The sequence below is a fragment of the Podarcis cretensis genome (genome assembly GCF_951804945.1).
Source record: "Podarcis cretensis genome assembly, chromosome: 14".
In the NCBI taxonomy this organism is placed as follows: Eukaryota; Metazoa; Chordata; class Lepidosauria; order Squamata; family Lacertidae; genus Podarcis; species Podarcis cretensis.
The window spans coordinates 28121396-28145920 of record NC_137183.1 but is presented as its reverse complement, the minus strand read 5'-3'; the positions used below and the strand labels follow the sequence as shown (position 1 = coordinate 28145920).

The 24525-nt window shown below is 42.1% G+C and overlaps 1 protein-coding gene across 3 annotated transcripts in view; it reads right to left on the bottom strand.

Annotated features, from left to right (window-relative positions):
- Positions 1–24525, bottom strand: part of PIAS1 (protein inhibitor of activated STAT 1) — a 53605-nt gene that overhangs the window by 15816 nt on the left and 13264 nt on the right. For all 3 annotated transcript variants that reach the window (XM_079953558.1, XM_079953560.1, XM_079953559.1), the window contains exons 2-4: positions 14828–15272; positions 2674–2758; positions 1505–1552 (exon numbers count right to left, since the gene is read on the bottom strand). In XM_079953558.1, the coding sequence (XP_079809684.1) occupies positions 1505–1552; positions 2674–2758; positions 14828–15272 (578 nt within the window). The remainder of the gene's footprint in view (positions 1–1504; positions 1553–2673; positions 2759–14827; positions 15273–24525) is intronic.

The following is a 24525-nucleotide window of genomic DNA, read 5'->3' as shown; positions in this document are numbered from 1 at the left end:
TCAATCATTGGATGACCTAAAAAGGTATCGCCACCATTGGGAAGAGGATTTGCTTAATGCCCCCAATCAAATTTTATTTATGTCATTTGTATGCCATCTCATATCATAAAACTTCTCTGGATGGTGCACCCAACTAAGCTACAGAGTAAAACAGAAAGCCGTTAAAAAGTATTTCTGAGCCATCCACCATGGATCCTGCATGTAACCCCTGTGGTTAAGGGCTTGTGCCGCAGGCAGCCTGTCACAGGCTTCTTCCACCTAACGTAGTCCTATGAAAGCTGCTTACAACCAATGGCGATATTCCTTCCTATTGTTCCCTCTTCCACCTCCACAGCTGCCGCGGCTGCAGCTCTCTCTAATTACTGCTGGCGCACACAGTCAAGATTCTAGAGCTTCAGTTCAGCCACACTCCAATTCCATTCATCTTCCTGATATCAGTGCTTGCTGCACAAGCTAGATTCTCCTCTGCGGGTCTGCAGGCACCTCCCTATCCAAGATGCTGACAAAAGAAAGATCAGACCTCAAGAGGCAGAGGGATGAATTCAGAGGAAGAGGCTGCTACAACCCTTTCAACCAACATCACTAAACAGAATGAATGAAATTACATGCTCCTGAGGAGACTCAATTATACCCCACATTAATAAATCAACAGCTAGCAAATTGGGGGATGGAAAGAGGGTGAAGTTTAGATTCTCCCCGTCACCTGCCTTTAGTTCAATCTGAAACTCAGACATGGATTTAAAAGGCTAATGTTTGCACATGAAGGTGTTAAGCAGAAAGCACGGTAGCAGTGAACAATCTTTCCCTGTCTCTGTCTTTCTTGAATCCATTGAACACAGATCCTGTTTCAGGGTGGAAAGAGGGAAGAGGAGTTGTGGGGCCACAAGTGAATCAGGGGCTAGTAAAGTGAGAAGCGTGTCAGATGCAAGACACACAGATATCAAAAGGCATAGCTACTAGCACAGATCATCATTCTGGGGCTTTAGGTCTCATCGATTTAGAAATGGCCACTAGGCTGCATCAAGCACTCTCAACCACAACACATACAGCCTCTCCCCTGAAGGTGCGTGAAAACACACACACACACACACACACCAAGGTGCAAGTCCTCCTCTGGCAGATAATGACAGAATTAATCAAAGCAGCAGCCAATTCTTCTGCCACAGGCAAGTAAAAGCAACATAGGAAGTAATGAGGAGCTGCTGCTTCTCTGTTTACCAATATTACTGGGAAGGGGGGTGGTGCATGGAGCTTACAGAGTTATTGTGCTTCTTTCCACAATTATTGGAAACAGAGTAGTGATAATTATTATTATTATTATTATTATTATTATTATTATTATTATTTATATACCACCCTATACCCAGAGGTCTCAGGGCAAATAAAATTTATGTAAAATAAGCATGATCATATATGCAAATCTCAACCATCCTTGGTAGAGAATTTAAGGGAAGTGGGGGGCAAAGTCCACCAAAACAAAAACTGAATTGTAGGGAAACAATACCTTAGCTGGACCTGCACAGTGAAGTCACATTTGGTTCCAGAAATATCCCTAGCAAAGACATTAGACATCAGTTAAAGACTGTACATTACAATAAACCAATGCAAGATCTGAGTATTTAAAGGTCTCAAAAGTTAAACATGCTACTCACAGTCTATGCTGAGTCACTGACCAGAACTGGACTTATTTGCCAGGATCATACCTTACTGTCCACACATACACACACACACACACACCAACCTTTGCAGGATGCTAGAGCAAATGAACCTTTGATCTGATGCTGTAGTTCACTGACAATTGACCTCTGCAGTGCTTCCTGTAATGTGTATCACTTTGCCCAATTATGCGAACAGAACACATAATAGCAATTCCATAAAAACAGCTTTGGGCCAGCACGCATTAAACGACTCAGGCAATGGACTCTAATGGGCTTTCATATGCTGCTTTGGGAAACAGGCCTACGCTTCAACACCCTCAAAAAGCCTGGGATCCATCTTGGGAGGCTCACCAGGCAAGCTCTTTTATTTTCCTGAGCCTTTTAACCCAACCTGTTTTAATTCTACTGATTGCTCTCCTTGCTTACTTACTTACCTATTTTCTTACATTTTATATCCAGCCTTTCTTCTGACATGGAATCCAAGGGAGCAAAGTTGCGGCTCCCAAGTAGTCTCCCATCCAGGCACTGACCAGACCTGGACCTGCTTAGCTGCAGCCAGGTGATGGCCTCATGTGCCTGCAGACTATACCATGGGACCAGTGGGTCACTGTGTTGCATGGTTAACAGTTCTTCTTGCAATTTTGGTTTGTTGAAAGGGAGGTTATAAACCCCTAAAACATGTAAATAAATAAAAATATGTCCTCACTCCCATGACGGATACTCCATCTCCAAATCCCTCCTGATTTACTCATACAGAAAAACCCTTTCCCAAATTACTGTAGCTCTCCCTTGCACTTCTACTCTAACCACTCTCTTTTAGCTCACTTTCGGTTATTAAATTCCAAACATCTGTCTTGTTTTTCAATCTTACAGTTATGCATGCGCACACGCACACGCACACGCACACACACACACACAAATGCTCTCTCTGTCTGTCTCTCTCTCTTAAATGGTTTATGCATTCAGAATTCAGATGCACAGGACTAAAAGGTGTCAAAAGATCACTACCACTTACATGGAACTGCTGATCTGCTGCACTTGCTGTGGAGTCAGGGCAAATGCAAAGCAGGTTTCCCGAAACCGCTGGCTATTATCGGATGCTATGGGAAAATAAGAGGAGATTTGAGTGTGCAAAAGGAAGGATCACTCTACTCATCCATTTTGGAAAATACAGACACCCCACGCTCTCCTGAGAAGCCATGAACACAGCCTTCCCCAACCTGGTGTTGTTGAAATAAAACTCCCATCAGCTCCACCTAACATGGCCAATGGTCAGGGATGATATGAGTTGTAGTCCAACATCTTCTGGAGGGCACCAGGTTGGAGAAGGCCAATTTAATGCCAGGCCCACGTTTCATCTATAATCAGAAAGAAGATCCACAACCTCACATATATTCTAGAGTTGGATACTTCTCCCAATAATGCACCCTTACCTTCTCCCCTGACCAACTTGAATATTTTTTCAATGCTTCCAAAAGAGAAATACAGTCAAACCTTGGTTCCCAAACGGCTTAGTTACCGAACAAATTGGCTCCCGAATGCTGCAAACCTGGATGTAAGTGTTCTGGTTTGTGAACCTTTTTCGGAAGCCGAACGTCCGATGCGGCTTCTGCTTGAGTGCAGGAAGCTCCTGCAGCCAATCAGAAGCCGCACCTTGATTTTCGAACCGTCTCGGGAGTCGAACAGACTCCAGGAACAAATTAAGTTCAAGAACCAAGGTACCAATGTACTAGAAAAAATAACTGCTATGAAATATATACACTTTTGGAATGAATGGAATGCTCATAAGACAAGGTTTTCCTCACTACAAATGTGTAGTGCATAAACCTTTGTGCAAAACAATCTACAGCAGGGTGGCTAACCTTCAGGTGTGGTTGGACTCCAATTCCCATTTTCCCTGGCCACTGCCCATGCTGGCTGGGACTGATAGGAGCTGGGAGGCTAAAAATATCTGGAGTGCCACAGGTTCCCCACTCCTGACCTACAATATCAGCAAATGTTAATTCCTGTGTAGACACTATGATAAAGACATACACAAAATCCAAATGTTTTCAATGTTGCTATAAAGTGTAACATACAATATTAAGGATTAGCAGAGATTTGGTGGCTTGCTATACAAAACAGTTTCAGCCCCAATACTATACTTACTTTACTTTATTACCAAATTTGTGGTTTCTATTTTCCACTAATGCAAGCACTTAAGTAGCATAGGACAGAGCAGTCTGCACCCATCTCTCTAGCTAGCATTGGATATATTCCCCACCTTGCTTGTACAAATATGCATGGGTTTACAAATTTCATAAATATATCAAATAGTAACAACTGGTACATCAGTACTAGCCAACAAAATAGTTGTGCTGGTGCAAGGTACAGTAACAGTATATCCCCACTCTCCTTCTCCCCTGTGCATCCTGTGTCAGGGGAGAAGGGGAAATCCTTGTGCTGTTGGAAACATGTTGCTTAGTGCAATAAAGCAAGTTTAGCTTTGACAGGAAACTATGTATTCTCTATATATTTCAGGCTTTCCTCCCTGCCCCCGCCCACACCCTGCCAATCTCCATAGTCTCAATATATATTAAAATCTTAAATTTATATGTAGGCCTTAACCATGACAATTTGATACAGAACTTAAAAACAGTGGTCATAAGAACCAAAGAGGTAAGCCTTAAGAGTAGCCAACAGAATAAACTTTCAGATGCTTCCAGTCTCTTTCTGAAATATCAGAATAGCTTATTATTCCACTATAGATGTCATCAGGTAATTGCTGTATAGACTTTAGCATTTTTCAAATGACTAGTTTCTTAAACTGCATTTCTTCCCACTAAAAACACTGGCACCTGTAACATGGTAAATCATTTCAACATATCTATTCACTGAGTAATTCACAGAGCAAAAGCATATCAACTCATTCACAATGAATTAATCTGCTTCCAAAATACCTAGGTCTTTTGATTCTGTGAGGCTTTTAGTATACATCTGTTCAAACAAGTGCTTGCAGTACAAGGCAATGAAGAATTAGCTCAACAAAAAAGGGACTATGTTTCATCAAATAACAGGGTAATTTAATTAAAATACCAAAAAACAAAAAAGCATCCTGGGAAAAGCTAGACATTCATTTTCCATTTCTCAGTTAGCTTCAATGAAGGATGCAACACTGCAGTGACTAAATAAGTTTCCTTCCAAGCTGGGATTTTTTAACAACCATCACGATGTATTACAACCTGTGACCCCAAAGTTGGAGCCTACCACTACACCAGCATATTTTGTGTGACAGCAGATTTGGCAACACTGGGCTGGAAAGCTGCACCATTTAAAGGAACTGAAAGCAAAAATAATCTTCCTGATTGTAAGTGGGAACTGAGAGTGAGCCAAATATATCACTAACAATATATTATTCATCAAGATGGAAGCTAGCCAGAACTCTAGAACCAAAACCATCTCCCCTGGGGAAATGGCTGAGGAGTCCTTTTTATAGTGGGGGAGGGGGGAAGGATTATGGCTCAGTTATTGCTTATTCTTTAACACTGCAGACTATTCTGGGGTCCTGGCTTATTTTACAGTACTAAAATGCAGAAATTCTTTTAATATAAAGTATTTATTTGAGGAGAAAGATAAAAGTTTCTATCATCTATTTTCATTTAGTGAGTATATCAGCCTTACCCAACATGGTGTATTCCGGATGTGCTGGATGATTCCTACTCCCATCAGCCCCAGCCACCATGACTGTGCCAGCTGGGATCTTTTGTAAATACAACACATCTGGAGGGACACAAAGCTGGGAAAGGCTGACGTATACTTTACATCTCATTCTTCCCCTCAGGAGCTTGACAGCAACACATGGGTGATTCTCCCTAGATCAGCGGTTCTCAACCTTGGGTCCCCAGATGTTGTTGGACTACAAGTCCCTTCATCCCTGAGCTCTGGCCTTGCTAGCTAGGGGTGATGGGAGTTGTAGTTCAACAACATCTGGGGACCCAAGGTTGAGAAAGGCTGCCCTAGATCATACAACTACCACGCAAAGTACCGTATTTTTCGCCCCATAGGACGCACCGCCCTATAGGACGCACCTAGGTTTTTTTTGGGGGGGGGAATAAAGAAAAAAAATTATTTCCCCCCCAGGCACGGGGCTGGCGCAGGGGAAGCCCGAGCTTCCCCCGACCCCAGCCCCCAGAAGAGCCTGCTATCCGCAAGCCTAGGGAGCCGCGCCGGTCTCCCCAGGATTGCGGACAGCTGTGCGAAGCCCGGGCACGCTGAGGCTTCCTAATGCAGGCAGCTCTGCGCAACCCTCCGGGCTCCGGAGGGTCGCGCAGAGCTGCGCGGACCCCGGGAGGGCAGGCAGCTCTGTGCGACCCTTCGGAGGCCGGCACAGCTTGGCGCCGGGCTCCGGAGCGTCGCGCAGAGCTGCGCGGAGCCTGGGAGCGCAGGCAGCTCTGCGCGACCCTTCGGAGGCTGGCGCGGCTTGGCGCCGGGCTCCGGAGCGATGCGCAGAGCTGCGCGGACCCCGGGAGGGCAGGCAGCTCTGCGCAACCCTCCGGAGGCCGACGCGGCTTGGCGCCGGGCTCTGGAGGGTCGCGCAGAGCTGCACGGAGCCCGGGAGGGCAGGCAGCTTTGCGCGACCCTCCGGAGGCTGACGCGGCTTCGCGCCGGGCTCCGGAGGGTTGCGCAGAGCTTCCTGAAGCCTGGAGAGCGAGAGCCTCTCGCTCCCCAGGCTTCAGCGAAAGCCTGTATTCGCCCCATAGGACCCACCCACATTTCCCCTATAGGCCATTGAGTCCTATAGGGCGAAAAATACGGTATATAAGGCCACAAGAGCCCAAGGAGAGCCATGGCTGACTGGACAAATGCAAATCCAACACTATATCCACAACATCACACTGCCTGGCTCTTCTTTTTAGGCACATTAAAAGATATGCATGTGAAACACACACAAAGTGTTTGGCCAAGTGAAGGTGTATGTAAATTGTGCATATTGAAGACTGGGGTTAAGAGATGCAATTAGAGCTACAGGAGAAAATGTTTCAAATGTGAAGGCATGAAAGAAAATTTGTAAAATCTAGTTGGATGCCTCTATTTCCTTCCGCTTTAAAAAAAGAATGTGCTTCTCTCTCCCTTGGTAGTAGCCAGTGGCTAAATATAGCACCACAATCTTTCTCTTTTAAAATATTTCTTGCCGTGTTGGGAAAAGCTCCCCTCCGATAATCATTCAGAAATGCTCTTCTACTGCCTTTGATGAACACTGTACTATTCAGCCTCGAGCAGGCTGCACCACTCTATTTCAATGGTCATCAGCTCAATTTATTAGCTAAGAACGCCTTCCATCTTCCTTAGCAAATTGGCCATTGCTAAATAATTAAAGAGCTCACTGCGATGACTAAGGATAAAATGTATAGGGAAGTAACTGTCTGCTGGGTAGGTTTCATAGTATAATAAACTCCGACTTATTTAAAATGAGAAAGTTCTATTGCTGAATTGATGCATTGCATTTCTCTTTCTGAGAAAGTGACGCAAAAGGAATCTCCTGGAGACAGCACAACATTATAGCAAACATATTAAGGTCCAAAAGAGATGCAGTGGCTCAACGAAAGTAGAGTCCTGCAAGAATTCTGACACATATTGCCAGGGCTTGATGCATCCAGATAATGCACAGCCTATGGCACACCTATAGCAACATCATGGCCATGGACACTTGCTAACTGTGGACTCAACAGGGGCAAGAGAAAACTGTTCCCTTTTGTGTAGTTATTTTTTGTGTATGTGTGTGTGTTTTCATTTCCACTCATTCCCCCATACCTTCAAATAGCTTCAGTGTGCCATTTTGAGGACAAAGATCCTATATTTAGGTACAGATACTATTCTCTGCCATGGGCCCTTGGAGAAGGGTCGGGGCAACTCCTAAGGATTCTGCTGAATGAAGCCAGCCATAATTCCCACTAGCAGAATCCAGCATTTGTAAATAAGAGCCATAGAGGCATCAACTCTTAGAACTGGTTGAAAAGAGGTAGTATTCTTGAGGATCACCCACAGCAGTGGAAGGCAATGTGGGTGGCATAAGGCAGCATGGTTTTGTAAAGATCCCAAAATTTCCACTTGGCTTACTAGCCAGCTCTTATCTGTGCTCATCACCAATTCTCTGCACAGAGAGTCATTGCGAAAATGCAGAAGGCTTGGGGGAGATGTGAGATTTTCCTCAAAAATACCAAAACAGTGTAAGACACTCTTGATGTTTCTCAGCTTCTCCAAATCTCAGAGCAAATGAGATCAGACCCCCCCCCCCACCCTTCTCAAGCCCTCTGCACATTCTCAAGGACTGAGGGATAATTGGTGGTGAGCAAAGGCTCGTGGAAGAGGCATAGTTTTCTGTCACTTGTGAAAAGCTATAACACCCCAAACAACGCTCGTCTCTTATTCTCTTCATACCATGAGGCATCTGAGAGCCTAATGGAGGCAAGGCACTCAACAAGTGACCTTCATGCTGTTGGGCTGGGACACTTGGCCTTGGTAAGCAGATGTGGCCATGCTTGTGGCAATGAATACATTAGACAACATGGTAGCTGCTCTATGCAGAATTCACAAACTGCAGACACCAAGGAAAAACGCACTATTCTACCAAAAACTTATGCTTCTTTGACATGGCATTAATGCCTAAAGTAAGCCTTGTATTGTGGGTACACACAATGAAAATCCACTGCTGCTTTCTGGCTCATTATGATCTTTCAGTTCCCTCTTGAGGAGGACTTTTCTTTGAAGCAATACTTCTTAAAGTGCCAAACAAAACACCACTAAGTCAAACAGAAAAGCAGCCCAGGGTTTGGGGGACACAAAATGCCTGCTGGATTTATGGCTAGTCGGTCTATGAACAGATGAGGCTCAGATTTTTCCAGAGTGCGGGCTGCAAGTAATGAGTGGCATGGAGAAACCCCCACGGTTTTAAAACCTGTTACCTCAAGATGGAGAGGAGATAGCAGAGCAAGGGAAGCAGCAGTAAAAGAGGTGAAGAGGATATTAAAAGATCCTAATTTCATTTTTAAAAATAGGGAAAGATTTAGAACAAAATATATTAGAACAATAGAAGGTAGAATCTGAATATGGTCTGCCAGAATTCAAAATGTAAAACTGAAGTTTTCATTTGAATTTCAGCTTTGAAATGCAAAATATACCAGTTCCAAGTTTTTTTAAACCGTACGAAAGGAGTAGCTATTGCACTAGAATATCACATCCAGAGCAGAAGAAAGCAGCAAATCCTTTCAACTCAATTGTAAAACTTTTGAAATCCTATCACAAAACATAAAACTGTATGTGCGTTCTCTTCCATTGCTTCCTACCCCCCACAAGGGTTTCTCAGTTTCCCTAATAAAATGTTTGATGTACATGTAGTTTATTAATGCTTGGGCCACAGGCCATTCACATAATAAAATCTTTATTGGTTATGAAAAAGGTAAGTATTATTTACTGACAAAACAAGAAGTGCCAAAAATTTATGGACTTGAAATATCAAATATTCACACAGCTTCAAGCAGGGACCCACAAATTTGGCCTGGATTTGGTAGCCAGCTAGTTTCTAGAAGCCCATAATGCTTGATTTTCTTGAACACCCCTCTCAAAACAAAACATCCCTTTGGTACTTCCTGCCCAGAAAAGGGGTTTTACTGGGGTAGGGAATAGTGTGTTTGCGTAGCAATCCATGATACTAATCCCACCAACAAAAACAAAGGCGCTCTCTACATTTTTGTTTTGCCAACTTTAAAAAACTGTTTCCTCTGCTAGACCTCTCCCCCCCCAAATAAAGTGCTCACTGGCAAATGTATTTGTGAACCCTAGGTTTCAAAACAAAAAAAATTCCTTCCAGTAGCACCTTAAAGACCAACTAAGTTAGTTCTTGGTATGAGCTTTCGTGTGCATGCACACTTCTTCAGATACACTGAAACAGAAGTTTCCAGACCCTTCTATATAGTGAGAAGGTGGGGAGGGGTATTACTCAGAAGGGTGGTGGGAATGGGTGATTGGCAGATAGCTGTGATGAGCCTGTTGACGACTCTTAACGACTGCAATAGGTCTTACAGGAAAAAGCAAGGGGTGAGAAGGTGAAAAATGGCTTTGTCATGTATAATGAGATAAGAATCCAAGGTCTTTGTTCAGACCAGGACTCTCCATGGTTTTAAGTTTGGTGATAAGTTGCAATTCAGCAGCTTCTCTTTCCAGTCTATTTCTGAAATTCCTTTGTAGTAAAACAGCTACTTTGAGATCTTGTATAGAATGTCCTGGGAGATTGAAGTGTTCTCCTACTGGTTTCTCTGTCTTGTGATTCCTGATGTCTGATTTATGTCCGTTTATTCTTTGGCGTAAGGTCTGGCCTGTTTGTCCAATATAGAGAGCTGAAGGACACTGTTGGCATTTGATTGCATACACAATGCAATGAAACTACACAATGAAACTAGGTTTCAAGTTACCTTGTGCAAGCAGGTTCCTTGGGAAACAGTATTTTTCATTTTAAAACTGTAAATGAATTCTGGTTGCCAAGAACAAAATGTGAATGACGTTAAAATGATAATTGTCCTGTTCCTCTCAAGCATTTTAATATTAGCCACACTTGGAGACAAGGAGCTTAGCTAGAGTGACCAAACTTGTCTAACCCAATATGGCATGTTTCCACTTGCCTGTTCTCAGAAGTTTCTAAATCTAGCCAAGGTCTTCAATATGAAGATTTTGAGCTGGCGATAACCCAGCTCTGGAACTATTTCTTGCAGTTTGAAGATACAAATGTTTACCAAAGATTGAAATACATCAGAATATTTTTATAGCAAACCTAACCTGACCAACCAAAACTGTCCTCAATAGGTACAAGACGTTAGCCAGGGTTGTGTCCCTCAGGAATGTGCCCACATCAAGTGTGGGCAGTCTTTGGCCCTCCAGATGTTGCTGCTCCTCAACTTCCATCAGCAAAGATGACTAATGGCTAGGGATTATGAGAGTTGTAGTTCAGCAACATTTGGAAGGCCAAAAGTTCCCTACTACTGGCATACATGGATGGGGCTTGAGAGCACTCTATTAACAGTGGCTTTGGTCCCTCACAGAGTACAGACTTCAGAACTGGTGCTGGGAGATACCTGATCAAGATTTTCACCTTTGGTGTAAACAAGCAAGCATAGCCAATGTGATGTCATCTAGATTTTGTGGACTACAACTGCCATGAGCCCCAGCCAGCAAGATGAACACTCAGGGGTGATCAGAGTTGTAGTGCACAACAGCCACATAGCACCCTGTTAGTTCCTCCTGGTGCATATTATTATTTCTTAAATTTATTGGTCCTTTTTTCAGCAGGTTAACTCAAAGTGACCTACAACATATATATAGTGTCGCACATAGCTTCAACATCTACATGAAACTGCTGAGAAAGATCACTCAGGGATCTGGAATTGGCAGTCACTAGCACGCAGATAATATGCATCTCTATAGCCATGTTCTGGCATTTGCATTAAAATGGGGACAGGAGCAAGCAATCCTGCCCCAATGCCCCCAGACATGCTGGCTGCTCTCCAGACCTTTGTACATTTAGTGCCAATGCCTGAAGAGTGTGTTGAACATACTTAGAACCCTCACTGTAAGCCGAAACACTACCTTATCAGGGTTTCTGGTCATAGGGAGGATTTCTAAGCATGTTCAACAGAACTTAAAAACTCTCTTCAGATTGTACTGCTAAATGTGTTAAACATCATTCATAAGTGCCTTGAGTGGCTCATTTGTCAGACATAGAAGGGTGGGGTATAAGTGCCCTAATAAAGAAAGAAAAACAGCAGGCAGACGGTCTACATGCCTGAGAACCTGAAATCTTCTTCCAAGCCCTTTACAAAATGCTCATTGTCAGTGGAAAATGCTCCTTAGCCTTTATTCAACCCTTTTGCATTGTGCAAAGTTAGAGATGTACACCTGAGGCAGATCAGCTTGTGTTTTTAAATCAACTAGAATACAAACAGATTGGTTTCACTCCCATTCATCCTCGTGAATCATTTAAGTGGATTGCACTGGGTTATTATTAATAGCTAAAGGTATTACACCCAGATGTGGCAAGCCGGGATTCCTTGGGGCATTAACAAAGGAGGTCCAGTTCAGTTTGTTCTCAACAAGACACCCTATGGGATTTATGTACAACCTCATTAGATAAATCTGCAAGAAAAGCATATTCAGATTAGGGAGTGGGATGGAAAATAAAGACATCTTCTCCAAAGGCTCCTTGAATGGCTTGGAGAAAAGTCTCATGCACAAACGTACATTCTTTTAACACCACTGACATTGAAATGGGTCTACAAGCATACATGTAATGGCTTTTCTACACTTAGCTATCTGGGAACCTCTTAGGACTAAAAGATTGCTTTTTCATCTATGATGCTTGTTGTACTAAAACCGTGCTGTAATGTTTGTTCTCCATCTCTAGGTGTCACCACAACACTCTTTTCTAACAGCCCTTATCAGCAAAATAGAAACAGAAGTCTTTCATACACTTTCTACAGTAGGGATGCATGAGGCTGAATTGCACTTGCTTTACACAAGCAAGTAATTTGGAAAGCGAGAACAAATCAATTTACACAACAGAACCCATGGAAAATGAGGACTGCTTCAAAGAACAGTTAAATGACATTTTCCACTACATAGTTTTCAACACAAATGAACTCCCATGTAAATTACAGGAGAAAAAGGAAGCCCAGATGGTTCCTTATAAAAAGTTGTTAGATGTTGTTAATCAGTTTGAATCAGAGAGCGATGCCAGAAGTTGCTAGGGTTAGAAGTAGCTATAATTTTGCTACAGTTAAGGAAATTGTCAAGCAGTTGTGTCCCAGATACTATGGTCCACCAAATCAGGAATAAACAATCTATCTGCCAATCACCCATTCCCACCACCCTTCTGAGTAATACCCCTCCCCACCTTCTCACTATATAGAAGGGTCTGGTGACTTCTGTTTCAGTGTATCTGAAGAAGTGTGCATGCACACGAAAGCTCATACCTAGAACTAACTTAGTTGGTCTTTAAGGTGCTACTGGAAGGAATTTTTTTCTTTTATTTTGTTTTGACTATGGCAGACCAACACGGCTACCTATCTGTAACCAAATCAGGAATGTTTGTCTTGCCTTCTCATTAGGAAACCAGGTCTAAGCTCTCCTGGGGCCAGAAGGAGTATAAATCTGTCTTGGTTGCAGTCACTGTAAAGGTAAAGGTAAAGGTACCCCTGCCCGTACGGGCCAGTCTTGACAGACTCTGGGGTTGTGCGCCCATCTCACTTAAGAGGCCAGGGGCCAGCGCTGTCCGGAGACACTTCCGGGTCACGTGGCCAGCGTGACATCGCTGCTCTGGCGAGCCAGAGCCGCACACGGAAACGCCGTTTACCTTCCCGCTGGTAAGCGGTCCCTATTTATCTACTTGTACCCGGAGGTGCTTTCGAACTGCTAGGTTGGCAGGCGCTGGGACCGAGCAGCGGGAGCGCACCCCGCCGCAGGGATTCGAACCGCCGACCTTTCGATCGGCAAGTCCTAGGCGCTGAGGCTTTAACCCACAGCGCCACCTGCGTCCCCTGCAGTCACTGTAACCATGCCCTTTTATTAACAGAACTGGCATGGTGATGTGGTGAGATTGATGCTGCAAATGTTTTAGGCAGAATATGGCCAGGACTAGCAAGAAATTTATTCCCATGTTTCTTAGACAATCAAGAGTGAGTTGATCATCTTTCAAACAATTAGAGGTTCCAGTGCCTCACTAATCCACAGACAACTGCTATCAGGCAAGGTAAGCATTGGAACTAAACCAACTTATCATCCTCGTTACATGCATTTGAGAGAGGTACACAGTGTCATTCACAATTATCAGGGTAGAACATTGTTTCTCAAGATATCAAAGAGGTCAAATCCCTAAGCCATTAATGATTGCCATCACCAAACAAGGGTGGGGTGGAGGGATCAGAAGGAAATTCGAATGGTTACCATGTAAGTATTTCAAAAAGGGAATCATCCTGTCCAGAAAGTATTTAACTCCACTGACAAAATAAAATATATCCAAAGAGTAACAATGACCTAGGATCTGTTTCCCAAGGAAACAACTCTTCTTGAGCTCTTCCACAAGTCACCAAGATGACAGCATGAAAACAAAAATTCCTGTTGTGCTAGAGATAGAAAGCCAGAGACCCTGCAGGGTTGGCTATAATCCAGGCAGGAAGAGTCACAAGTGACTGGAATTTACATCAGCCTTTTAGAGACTGAACAAGTGTTCCAAAAAAATGAGGGGCACATTCAAAATACTAAGTGCTTCAGACCCATTTGTTTACTACCTTGAGACAGACAGTGCTAACGAATATTTGAGAACAATGCTCTGACAAGGACAGTTAAATGCATTGTAACATTATCCATGACAATACAAAATAACTTTGAAATATGCTTATCTTCACATCAATTTTTTAAGGAGCACCTTTTCAAGCTTGAGGTCGCCTTGCCAGATCTGAACTGTATGAACTAAAGAGTTTCCCAAAAGACTAAAATAAATTATAAGCTAACACACAGACTTTTGTGAACTGCCAACTTTTGTGGATCTATGTGAAAGGCTAAATTCATAGATTTTCAGACTTTAAGGTAGTACTCCACAGCTAGCTTCCTATAAAACATTCCTTGGAGAATAATTTGTGAATGAACCACTGTAAACTGATTATGACAAAACTTCCTGCTCTTCACATTATTAAATAGTAGGTTAACTGCATTCTTGAAAAGGTATCCAAATGACTGCTTCCATCAAACAACCTCTGGGTGTTTCCCTCTTGCTCGCCTGCAGATTAAACTTTTTGCAATGGGCCATCCGCCCCACCCCTCCCATTAGCAAATGATTAAGACAAAGACTGGATAAGGCAACCAACAGACCTATGCACCAGCATTCCCAAGGAAGGAAAAGTATAGCTTAATGACCTTGTATTTATTCCCTATACCCCCATGCACAATGAGGGCATTTGTAAAAAGTAACAATCATTGTTTATTATTAATATGATTTATTACCTGCTCTTCACCACCAGGGTGGGTCACAACAATTTAAAATTTAACATTAAACACCGTTTAGAACAAATGACAATTAGAAGCATAGGGTGGGTCCTAAAATACACATCTCAAGTGCCAAAGGCCAGGGCAAAGAGGTGAGTCCTTACCTAGGCTGGTTGGCTTTATCAGTTCGTCCAATAAGTCGTAAAAGGGTAATTTCTGAAGCTTTATGTCTGGATGGACAGGATGGAGTGCTGAGGTAAGGTGGGGCAGTTCCAGTTCATGTTTAGGTCCCATGAGAGAAACAGGGAGCAAAGGTGATGTTGCAGGGTGGCTGTCATAAGCAAGCTGTGGAATGGTAGATGGTGACAAAGTACCAGATATGGAGCTTGAGTGGACGCTGGGGATGGACAAGTCTGCAGGGGTCATGATTTTCTGTGGGAACCGCCGCCTGTACAGTTCTTTGATTTTCATTTGGACAGCAGGACTGCAACCAGATTTGAGCAAATGCAGGGCTTTTGTAAGGAGTTCGTGTTTGCGGCCGTGCTTGTTCCTCCCTGCGTATCCAAGAAGTACTTGCAGCTCAGAAACTCGGAGGCTCATCACCATTTGCTTGAAGACAAACAAAAAGCCAAGATAAGTGTTATTAATATCGCACCATCATTGTACCAGGTGTTTTGCAGAATAAGCAAAGCAAGACAGAACCTTGCCCCAAGGAACTTACAACATAATTTAGGAGGGAGGAGAGAGGCCAGAGTAACAAGACACACATAAGAAAATGCAATTCCACATATTTAGGCATCATTTGGGCTATGGGTGAGGAATAAAGACTTAAGTCAAAGGCTAAACAGAAGAGATGGGCTTTGAACGTTGGTTTGAAGGGACGGAGTGGTTCCACAGAGTTGTTCTCTGAAACAGTTCCAGATATGAGAGGCTGCAGAAAAAAACGACTTCCCTACAAGCCCTTTTGGAATGAAATGCCATGTCCCTACTAACTTTGATGAGGTTTGAGAAGCAGCCATCCACAGTGGATTGCAAATGTTCTTCAAACTTGAGGCAGAAGTCCTGAGAAACACTTTGACTACTGCAGGCATAAGTCAATTTGCCCTAAGATCTCTTCCTCTCTAAAAATGGTTCTACCCATTCTAGCTTCTCAGTGCCTTGGGATCAAACTACCTAGAACATCCCACTCTTCCAGATATACTTACCCAAACCTTAAGAATATATCTAGAGGTCCTGCCCTGGGTGCTCTTGCCAAATAAAGCGAGGTGGGCAGCCACCAGGGAGAAGAGAGCCTTTTCAGCATTGGTTTTTCCCTGATATGGAAAATTCTTCCCAGGAAGGTTTGTCTGGTGTCATTTCGGGTGTTTTTTCAGTGCCAGGTGAAGACTTTTCTGTTCACCTGGGCCTTTTTATAATTTAGGTTGTCTGGAGCTCTGGGATTTTAAAATCTGTCTTTAACTTGGGGTGTGTGGCAAGTTCTGTTGTGCTTTCGCTGCATCAAAGTAGGTTTCCGTCCCCATCCCCATCCCCTTAATGGTTTTGTTTGTATTTTAGTTGCTTTTTACTTACTTATTGCAAGCTACCCAGAAAAGTTCATGCTATGGAGAGGCATACAAATGTCACAAATAAATAGTGTGCTTCTGTTCTTAATAGACAAGGCTAATGCAGAAGCTCCTGCCCATCCTTCCAGTATCTAACACAGCGTATAGCCTCATATCCCAAACAATTACTTTTCCATGGTTCCATTATACTTCCCCCCCTCAAGGTTGCATGATGCATCATATTTGCACAATATCCAAACTGTCAAAAGACTGAGGGTTACTACAGAAGAACTGGGAGCCGGAGGAATGCTGATGCAATATATAACCTGCAACTCTCAAGTAAATGGTTGCATTACATCTGCTCCAGCCCCTAGAAGTTTTATACTGACACCTATGAATATGAAAAATCTAGACCTCCTTGGGCCAGGCTGAGCCTTATTAAATCTCCAGAACTGGCTTCCAGAAAAACAAGGGTGGAGCTCACAAGTCTGAAATATTTTTCCATCTACGAAAGTATACTTAACACGCCCAGAATTTGGGGAGTTTAAGCTCAAAAGATTATACACTCTCAAAGGCAGCAAACTGGCTTTTAAATCAACTGAAAACTACCCTGTGTGTTAGACCCAAAGAACTTGTTTGAGGATCTATCCCCATTTCTTCTATATGTTGTGCAGCAAGATACACAAATCCTTTAAAAAAACTTAATAAATGGAGAAAAATATAAAACCTAAAGAATAAAAGTGAGCAACTGTGGATTGTGAAGTCTAAAAAAGTATTCAAGAATGCCACATTCACCTTGATAAAACAAGCCTCAATGAAACTTTTTAAAGAATCATAACCAAGTGATTTATACAGCAATCTCACTTAATTCCTACTAGAAACTGAATAAAGCACAACTATTACTACAATTGTAAAATATATCCCTAAACATGGACCTTCATGATGGTCTACCTTCATTTTCTTAAAGCAATCTCAAGAGAAGAGTTTACTTTGGACTTATATGGAAGAGATCATGGTGGTTAAGAAAACCACACAAGGCACCTAGACTCCCAAGCTCCTGAGTAGTAGCTTGAAATTCAGTATTCCTTCAGTTATGTACATAGTCTGCCCCTCAATTTTTTGAATTTTTCCTAGCCTTCACTGGGACCATCAGATATCCCTTAAATTTCTATGTCGTTCAAGGAGCCATTGACAACATGAAACTGCTCCCCAGTATCACAGAATGCGGCATATAGTGTAAATGGTTTGTCTGTGAATCACCTCTTCATTTAGCCAAAAATTCAAATCCAAAATCTCTGGAAGAAATTCAAAGTGCACAAGAAAGCTCTTTTTAAAAAATCGGTTCTGTAAATAAGTAAGGAGAAGTACACCAACTGCCCAAAATGCTGATGAGCCTCCTATGCACGGGGTTGGATCCAATAACCCTCCCAACTCTACAATTCTATGTGATGTGGAATACACAAAACATGTTTTCAAATATTTTGCTTGGTGGGGACACAGAAGAGGGCTTTCTCAGTGACTGTACCCAGATTCTGGAACTCCCTAAAAACAATAATAATAATAATAATAATAATAATAATAATAATAATAATAATACATTTTATTTATACCCCACCCTCCCCGGCCGAGACTGGGCTCAGGGCGGCTAACACCAAATATATAATACATTAAAAACACAAAATCAAATGATTAGTTTAAACTACAATTCGAATCACATTTAAAATCAAAATAAAATTAAGTGAGAACCCACGAATCATAACCGTAGGGGTAAGGAATTAAAAGTTCACCAGGCCCGGCCACTCGTGCTGGTTCCATATGGGCCGATAGAAAGAGCCAAGGAGGCCACTTACATACAGGGTCCCATAGAAAGAAGGTGGTCAGACTGGGCACGGACCATAGGCCTGGTGGAACAGCTCCGTCTTACAGGCCCTGCGGAAGGATATCAAATCCCGCTAAGACAAGACTGGCTCCCTCCTTGTTGTCCTTCTGTGAGCAGGTAAAGACCTTTTTATTCGAACAGGCCTTTAGGGACTGACTGTTTTTAAGCAAAGGATTGCTGCTGTGAGGTTTTTATTGTTGTTATTATTCATATTTCTAATAGGTTTACTTTTATACGGTTTTAATTTTAATTAATCCAGTGACTTCCTGCCAGCTTTTCTATTTTATCTGTGTTTTTTGTTTTTTGTTTGTAAGCCACCTTGTGACTCAGTTTGTGGAAAAGGCAGTATATAAATAAATATAATATTTAGTATAATATTTGAGGAAGCAAAACTAGAGAATGAGATGGAAAGCCATTTCTCAGTAAAAAAAAAAATGCTAATAGTTTCAACTGGTCCTTTCAGTCTATCTGAAATATTGTTTGTTTACACTCTGTCATCACCTCATAAAGTTAAAGACTACCATTTAGCCTGTAAGCAAGAACCTAATATTTCCTGTTTGACCACATTACTTTATATACTAATTCCCATGTGGTGGTTTGCCTGCATTATTCATGGCATGACTCTCATCAGATGTAGAACCTAACCTTGCCTTCTTCAGCCCCCACCTCATGAATCATGTGCATCTTCTTTATTGACCAGGTCATCTAGCATCACTTTATATGAGGATGCTCACAGAAATAAAAGAAGTACAATGGTACCTCGGTTTAAGAACAGTCCAGTTTAAGAACAATTTGGTTTACAAACTCTGCAAAACTGGAAACAGTGTCTTGGCTTGAGATCTTTACCTCAGTCTAAGAACGGAATCTGAATGGTAGAAGGGCACCGGCAGCAGGAGGCCTCATTAGAGAAAGCGTGCCTCAGTTTAAGAACGGTTTTGGTTTAAGAGCAGACTTCCAGAATGGATTAAGTTCATAAATCGAGGTACCACTGTATCTGGATTGGGAAATATTCAGTTCTCTTATTCCTCCTGTATCTCTAAGAATTGGGCATGGAAAGGGAACTGTATTCCAACTGAGCAGTGCCAATCTTCACAGGTGTGTAATGTTGTTTTGGAGAAAATGAACTTCCATCTTGCGCAATAAATTGTTGCACTGTGTCATCCAAAAGTTTCAATCAAGAGGCACTACTTTGTTAAAACTGTCAAATTCTGCAACATAGCTAGAAGGACAAGCCTTCCATCCAGATTTTTCAATGTAGAGAGAAGAAGGAACATCTAAAAAACCTTATCAGAAGGCTACCCCACACCCAAACTGATTGAGTCTTGCCCATAGTGCACTGCAAAGCCTTGAACACATGTTGCAGTCAAGATAGGGAGGTTACAGCAGATGTCATCATTCTGATATAGCTCTATCCAAACCACAAAGAACAATCTTAGAGAAGCAGAGCATGTGGTGTCCAGGATGCTGCCAGTGAACTGTCATATACAGATAAGGAATATTCCACCCTTGCTAGCTGTTTGGTCTGGAAGGAGGACATGTGTAATGCTGCCCATATAAGAACAAAAGAACACAATGCCTATGATGAGATTGATATTATTTTGGGATCAGTGCAGTGCAACTTTGAGTAAGCAGCACAGCACTCCCTCCAACTTGTTCATGGCTAGAGGCTAAGAACTTGCAGCTCTCCAGATGTTGAACTCCAACTCCCATCATTCCCAGCCAGCATGGCAAATGGTATGTAAGGGGGTTAATCAAGGAATAAATAGAGGGGAAATAACTTCCTGCACTGAAATACCCAACATTTTCCTCAACCTCATGCCCTACTGATGTTCCTATCAGAGCCAGCCAACAAAAAAAAATAATGGTCTGGTATGATAGGAGTTAGATAGAACAGAAGGGGAAGAAATGGAGGCAGTGAGAGATTTTACTTTCTTGGGCTCCATGATCACTGCAGATGGTGACAGCAGCCACAAAATTAAAAGACACCTGCTTCTTGGGAGAAAAGCAATGACAAACCTAGACAGCATCTTAAAAAGCAGAGACATCACCTTGCCAACAAAGGTAAGTATAGTAAAAGCTATGGTTTTCCCAGTAGTGATGTATGGAAGTGAGTACTGGACCATAAAGAAGGCTGATCGCCAAAGAATTGATGCTTTTGAATTATGGTGCTGGAGGAGACTCTTGAGAGTCACATGGACTGCAAGAAGAACAAACCTATCCATTCTTAAAGAAATCAGCCCTGAGTGCTCACTGGAAGGACAGATCCTGAAGCTGAGGCTCCAATACTTTGGCCACCTCATGAGAAGAGAAGACTCCCTGGAAAAGACCCTGATGTTGGGAAAGATGGGGGGCACAAGGAGAAGGGGACGACAGAGGACGAGATGGTTGGATAGTGTTCTCGAAGCTACCAGCATGAGTTTGACTAAACTGCGGGAGGCAGTGGAAGACAGGAGTGCGTGGCGTGCTCTGGTCCATGGGGTCACGAAGAGTCGGACACGACTAAACGACTAAACAACAACAACAACAACTGTGAATGAAGAGAGAACATCATGGGGAAATGCAATAAAAATCCTACTTGCAGCAAGACTTGTTTTCCCCCCAATTTGACTAACATTTGCTCCATCATTCATTGTTTTAGAAGACAAACTGCTGGAAATTGAGATTCATATTAAGACCACTGAGAACAGCAGTAAATGGTTCATGAAGGATAACAGAGATCCTGGGCTATTATATATGGGCTTGCCTTAAATTCCAGTTATAAGATTATAACCTAAGCATCCCATTAGGAAGGGATTATAAGACTATCATCATCCAACCGCTGCAGAACTGCAAAAGGAAAGCAGGAGAGAAAAAATTCATGGACACTCAGGTCCTTGACAGACAGGTAGTAACTTACTTCATTTTACCTTATGGTTTTGGAATGCTAAAAGCCAAGGGTTGTTCTAATGTGAGGGAGGAGGGAATATATAAACAAATGTATCACATAGCTTCACCTTTAAGTACTATTCAGGTAGCTGAAAGGAAAGGACTCTTCCTTTCAGATTTTGTATACAGAATGAGAATGCCCCCCCACCTCAAATAACCATGGCTGGGATACAAAGCATTCACATTTTTCTTCCTTTTCCAAAGAACATCATCTTCCTCCATCCAATGAAGTGTGCCTGCAGTTATAAAAGCTAGAACAGAACAGGCCAATCTGTTCAGAGCTTTGGCTGGTTCTCTCCTAGTCTTAGTTCATAGCTCACACATCAAGGATGACGCAGGGAAGGAGGCAGGAAGGAGGTGTAAGAGAAGGATTTTACCAACGTACACGCAGGAGATCCAAAACAGAGCACCAAAGTCCAACAGCAGCCCACGGGTAAATCAGGAAAACAAATGAAATCCATTAATTCCCTTAGAATATTATCAAAGTAACACTGACAGCACACAGAACAATCCTGATTTCCTAACAATATACCGGTAAGCTAAAACTCCAGCAAAGCAACTGTAAGCAAAATTCAGAGACCAAAATCTAGATTAATTGAGCACTAACTCCTACAAAACAAAACAGAAACAACTTCAGTGGGTTCTGAATACAGCAATCAGATAACTGATGATGGATTACAGGAATCACGCAACTATCTTGTTATACAGCTTACAGGAGCATTATACAACATGGAACTAAGTTATCTGAAGGACCACTTTCTGAGATTCTTGGGAAGGTCATTCTTTCTTGTTCCAACATTGGAACAAATTTAGAAGGAACTCAAGGAAGGTCCTTCTCAGTGACTGCTCCCAGGATTGGGAACTCCTTGCCAAGGTAGGCCCAACTAGTCTTGTTTCCAATGACTTCCTGCCAGCAAACAAAGACATTTCTTATTTAAACAGGTATGTGACCTATATGCTCACTTGTAAATATGCTGAAATTGATTTTAACTGATGGTTTTCTTTTGTGCCATCAGCCCAAGAGACTGGAATCAATGAGCTGATGCACGTTGCCCAAATACATGTCTCCAAAACTTGTACCCCAAATTCCGAAATCAAGACAGAGTCTTCAGTATGCCTCAGGAACAGGCCAGTCTTTTTAGTACAAATCTACCCACCAACACTTCTGCTTTAAGCTTCATTTAAAATTAATGGAACATATGAATTACACAGCATTACTCCCTTTCATTTCAATGGGGCTTTCCCCATGCCTATAAGACGTGAGGATGTACAGTGGTACCTCGGGTTAAGAACTTAATTCATTCTGGAGGTCCATTCTTAAAATGAAACTGTTCTTAACCTGAGGTACCACTCTAGCTAATGGGCCTCCCACTGCTGCCGCACGATTTCTGTTTTCTTCCTGAAGCAAAGTTCTTAACCCAAGATACTATTTCTGGGTCTGTAACCTGAGGCATCTGTAACCCGAGGTACCACTGTATATCCTCACATCTTATAGGCATGGGGAAAGCCCCATTGAAATGAAAGGGAGTAATGCTAGTGAAAGATGCTTGAGATTTATTTTCTGTCAGAATTTTATTGTTATTTTTTGTATTAAACAAGGCTGTGGGTTTTAACAGTATTCTTTATTTCAGTGCTAGAAAAATAAAGTCATCTTTGCTGGCATTTTCCATCTTTATTACCAGTGTTGTGTTTAGTCATGCAGATGGGAGCTGTTTTACATTGCTATTTGTTAGCCTAGTTTAAAGACAAGTAATTGCAGAAAAATACATCAGCATTAGACACTGTCTTAGTGTATACCGTGGAGTGTCTAGAGGAGAATTAAAAGTGCTTGCAAGAATCAAGACAAAAGGCAAAAAATAAAGATGACATATTTCAAGGGAGTCAAGAAGGGGTTGTCAGATTAATCTTCCTTTTGTTATTTAAAAAAGAGATTGCTCCCAAATTCCCTTCCATTCAGCTGGAGAAATGTTGTCATTACTTTGGCAACCATCACTGGAGTCTACTAGTCCATAAGTAATTTGAAAAAGCCAGTTTCAACATTGATTTCCCCCATTCTCCAATTCCCACATGAGATGAGATGCACATTAATGGCTCTTTCTTTGTATCTAAAGACACAGACACCCAGGTTATTTAAATTATTTAATTATTTTATTATTTTATTACTGAAGTGTACAAAAAAAGGAAATGCAAGCAAGTATAAAGGAAAATACTAGAATGACTTGTCTAATATTATAGTAACACTTAATATATCACTTTTACGAACAGTTTAAGCTAATACAAATACTCCCCACTCACTCCAACTTCACTTCTATCATAATTCTGCTTTATTATTATACACCATGCCTTCACATTAAATACAACTCCTGACTGTTCCTTGATGTATTTGACCACAAGACCCCAACCACTTAAGCACTTCCTTATACTCCTTTTTATCATCATCACCATCACTTTAATTATCCCTGGTTGTTCCCATTACTTTCTAATCTGTTCAACTTTATTTGGTTTTCACCTATCCTTCTACCATCTGGCATGCACTAACCGTGCTATGAAGAAAATATGCACAACACCCGTGTCTTTTGGTATACAGTGGTACCTCAGGTTACAGACACTTCAGGTTACAGACGCTTCAGGTTACAGACTACGCTAACCCAGAAATAGTACCTCGGGTTAAGAACTTTGCTTCAGGATGAGAACAGAAATCATGTGGTGTCGGCATGGCAGCAGTGGGAGGCCCCATTAGCTAAAGTGGTACCTCAGGTTAAGAACAGTTTCAGGTTAAGAACAGACCTCCAGAACGAATTAAGTTCTTAACCTGAGGTACCACTGTACTAATACTTAACATAACTATAATTACTATTCCATAATTATTCCAATTTAAAAATAATGCAAGTATCACAGTTAGCAAACACCAGAAACTTTCCACATTGAGACATTTCTATCACATATGACTCCTGCCAACCTAGCAGTTCGAAAGCACATCGAAGTGCAAGTAGATAAATAGGTACCGCTCTGGCGGGAAGGTAATCGGCGTTTCCAAGCGCTGCTCTGGTTTGCCAGAAGCAGTTTGGTCATGCTGGCCACATGACCCGGAAGCTGTCTGCAGACAAACGCCGGCTCCCTCGGCCTATAAAGCGAGATGAGCACCGCAACCCCAGAGTCGGTCACGACTGGACCTAATTGTCAGGGGTCCCTTTACCTTTACCTTACCACATATGACGGGGGGAAAGACTACTATATTGACAAAAGCCAACAATGACAATTTCCCACTTCCCACACTATTTATTTTTCCAAGATGTCCAGTGCCATTAGGTAGCTATCTTAATATAGTTTTCTTTGTAGGTTATAAACACCATTAAAGCTGTCCCTTTACTAGTTGAAAACCAACAACCCGTACTTCATTAGAGAAATGGAAGAAGGAAACACAAATATAGGTGAAGTTCTCAGTGGCAATGCTCTTTAAGGTTTGATAGATTTTTTTCAATAAGTATGTACTTAATGAATTGTAAGTGTGCACCAC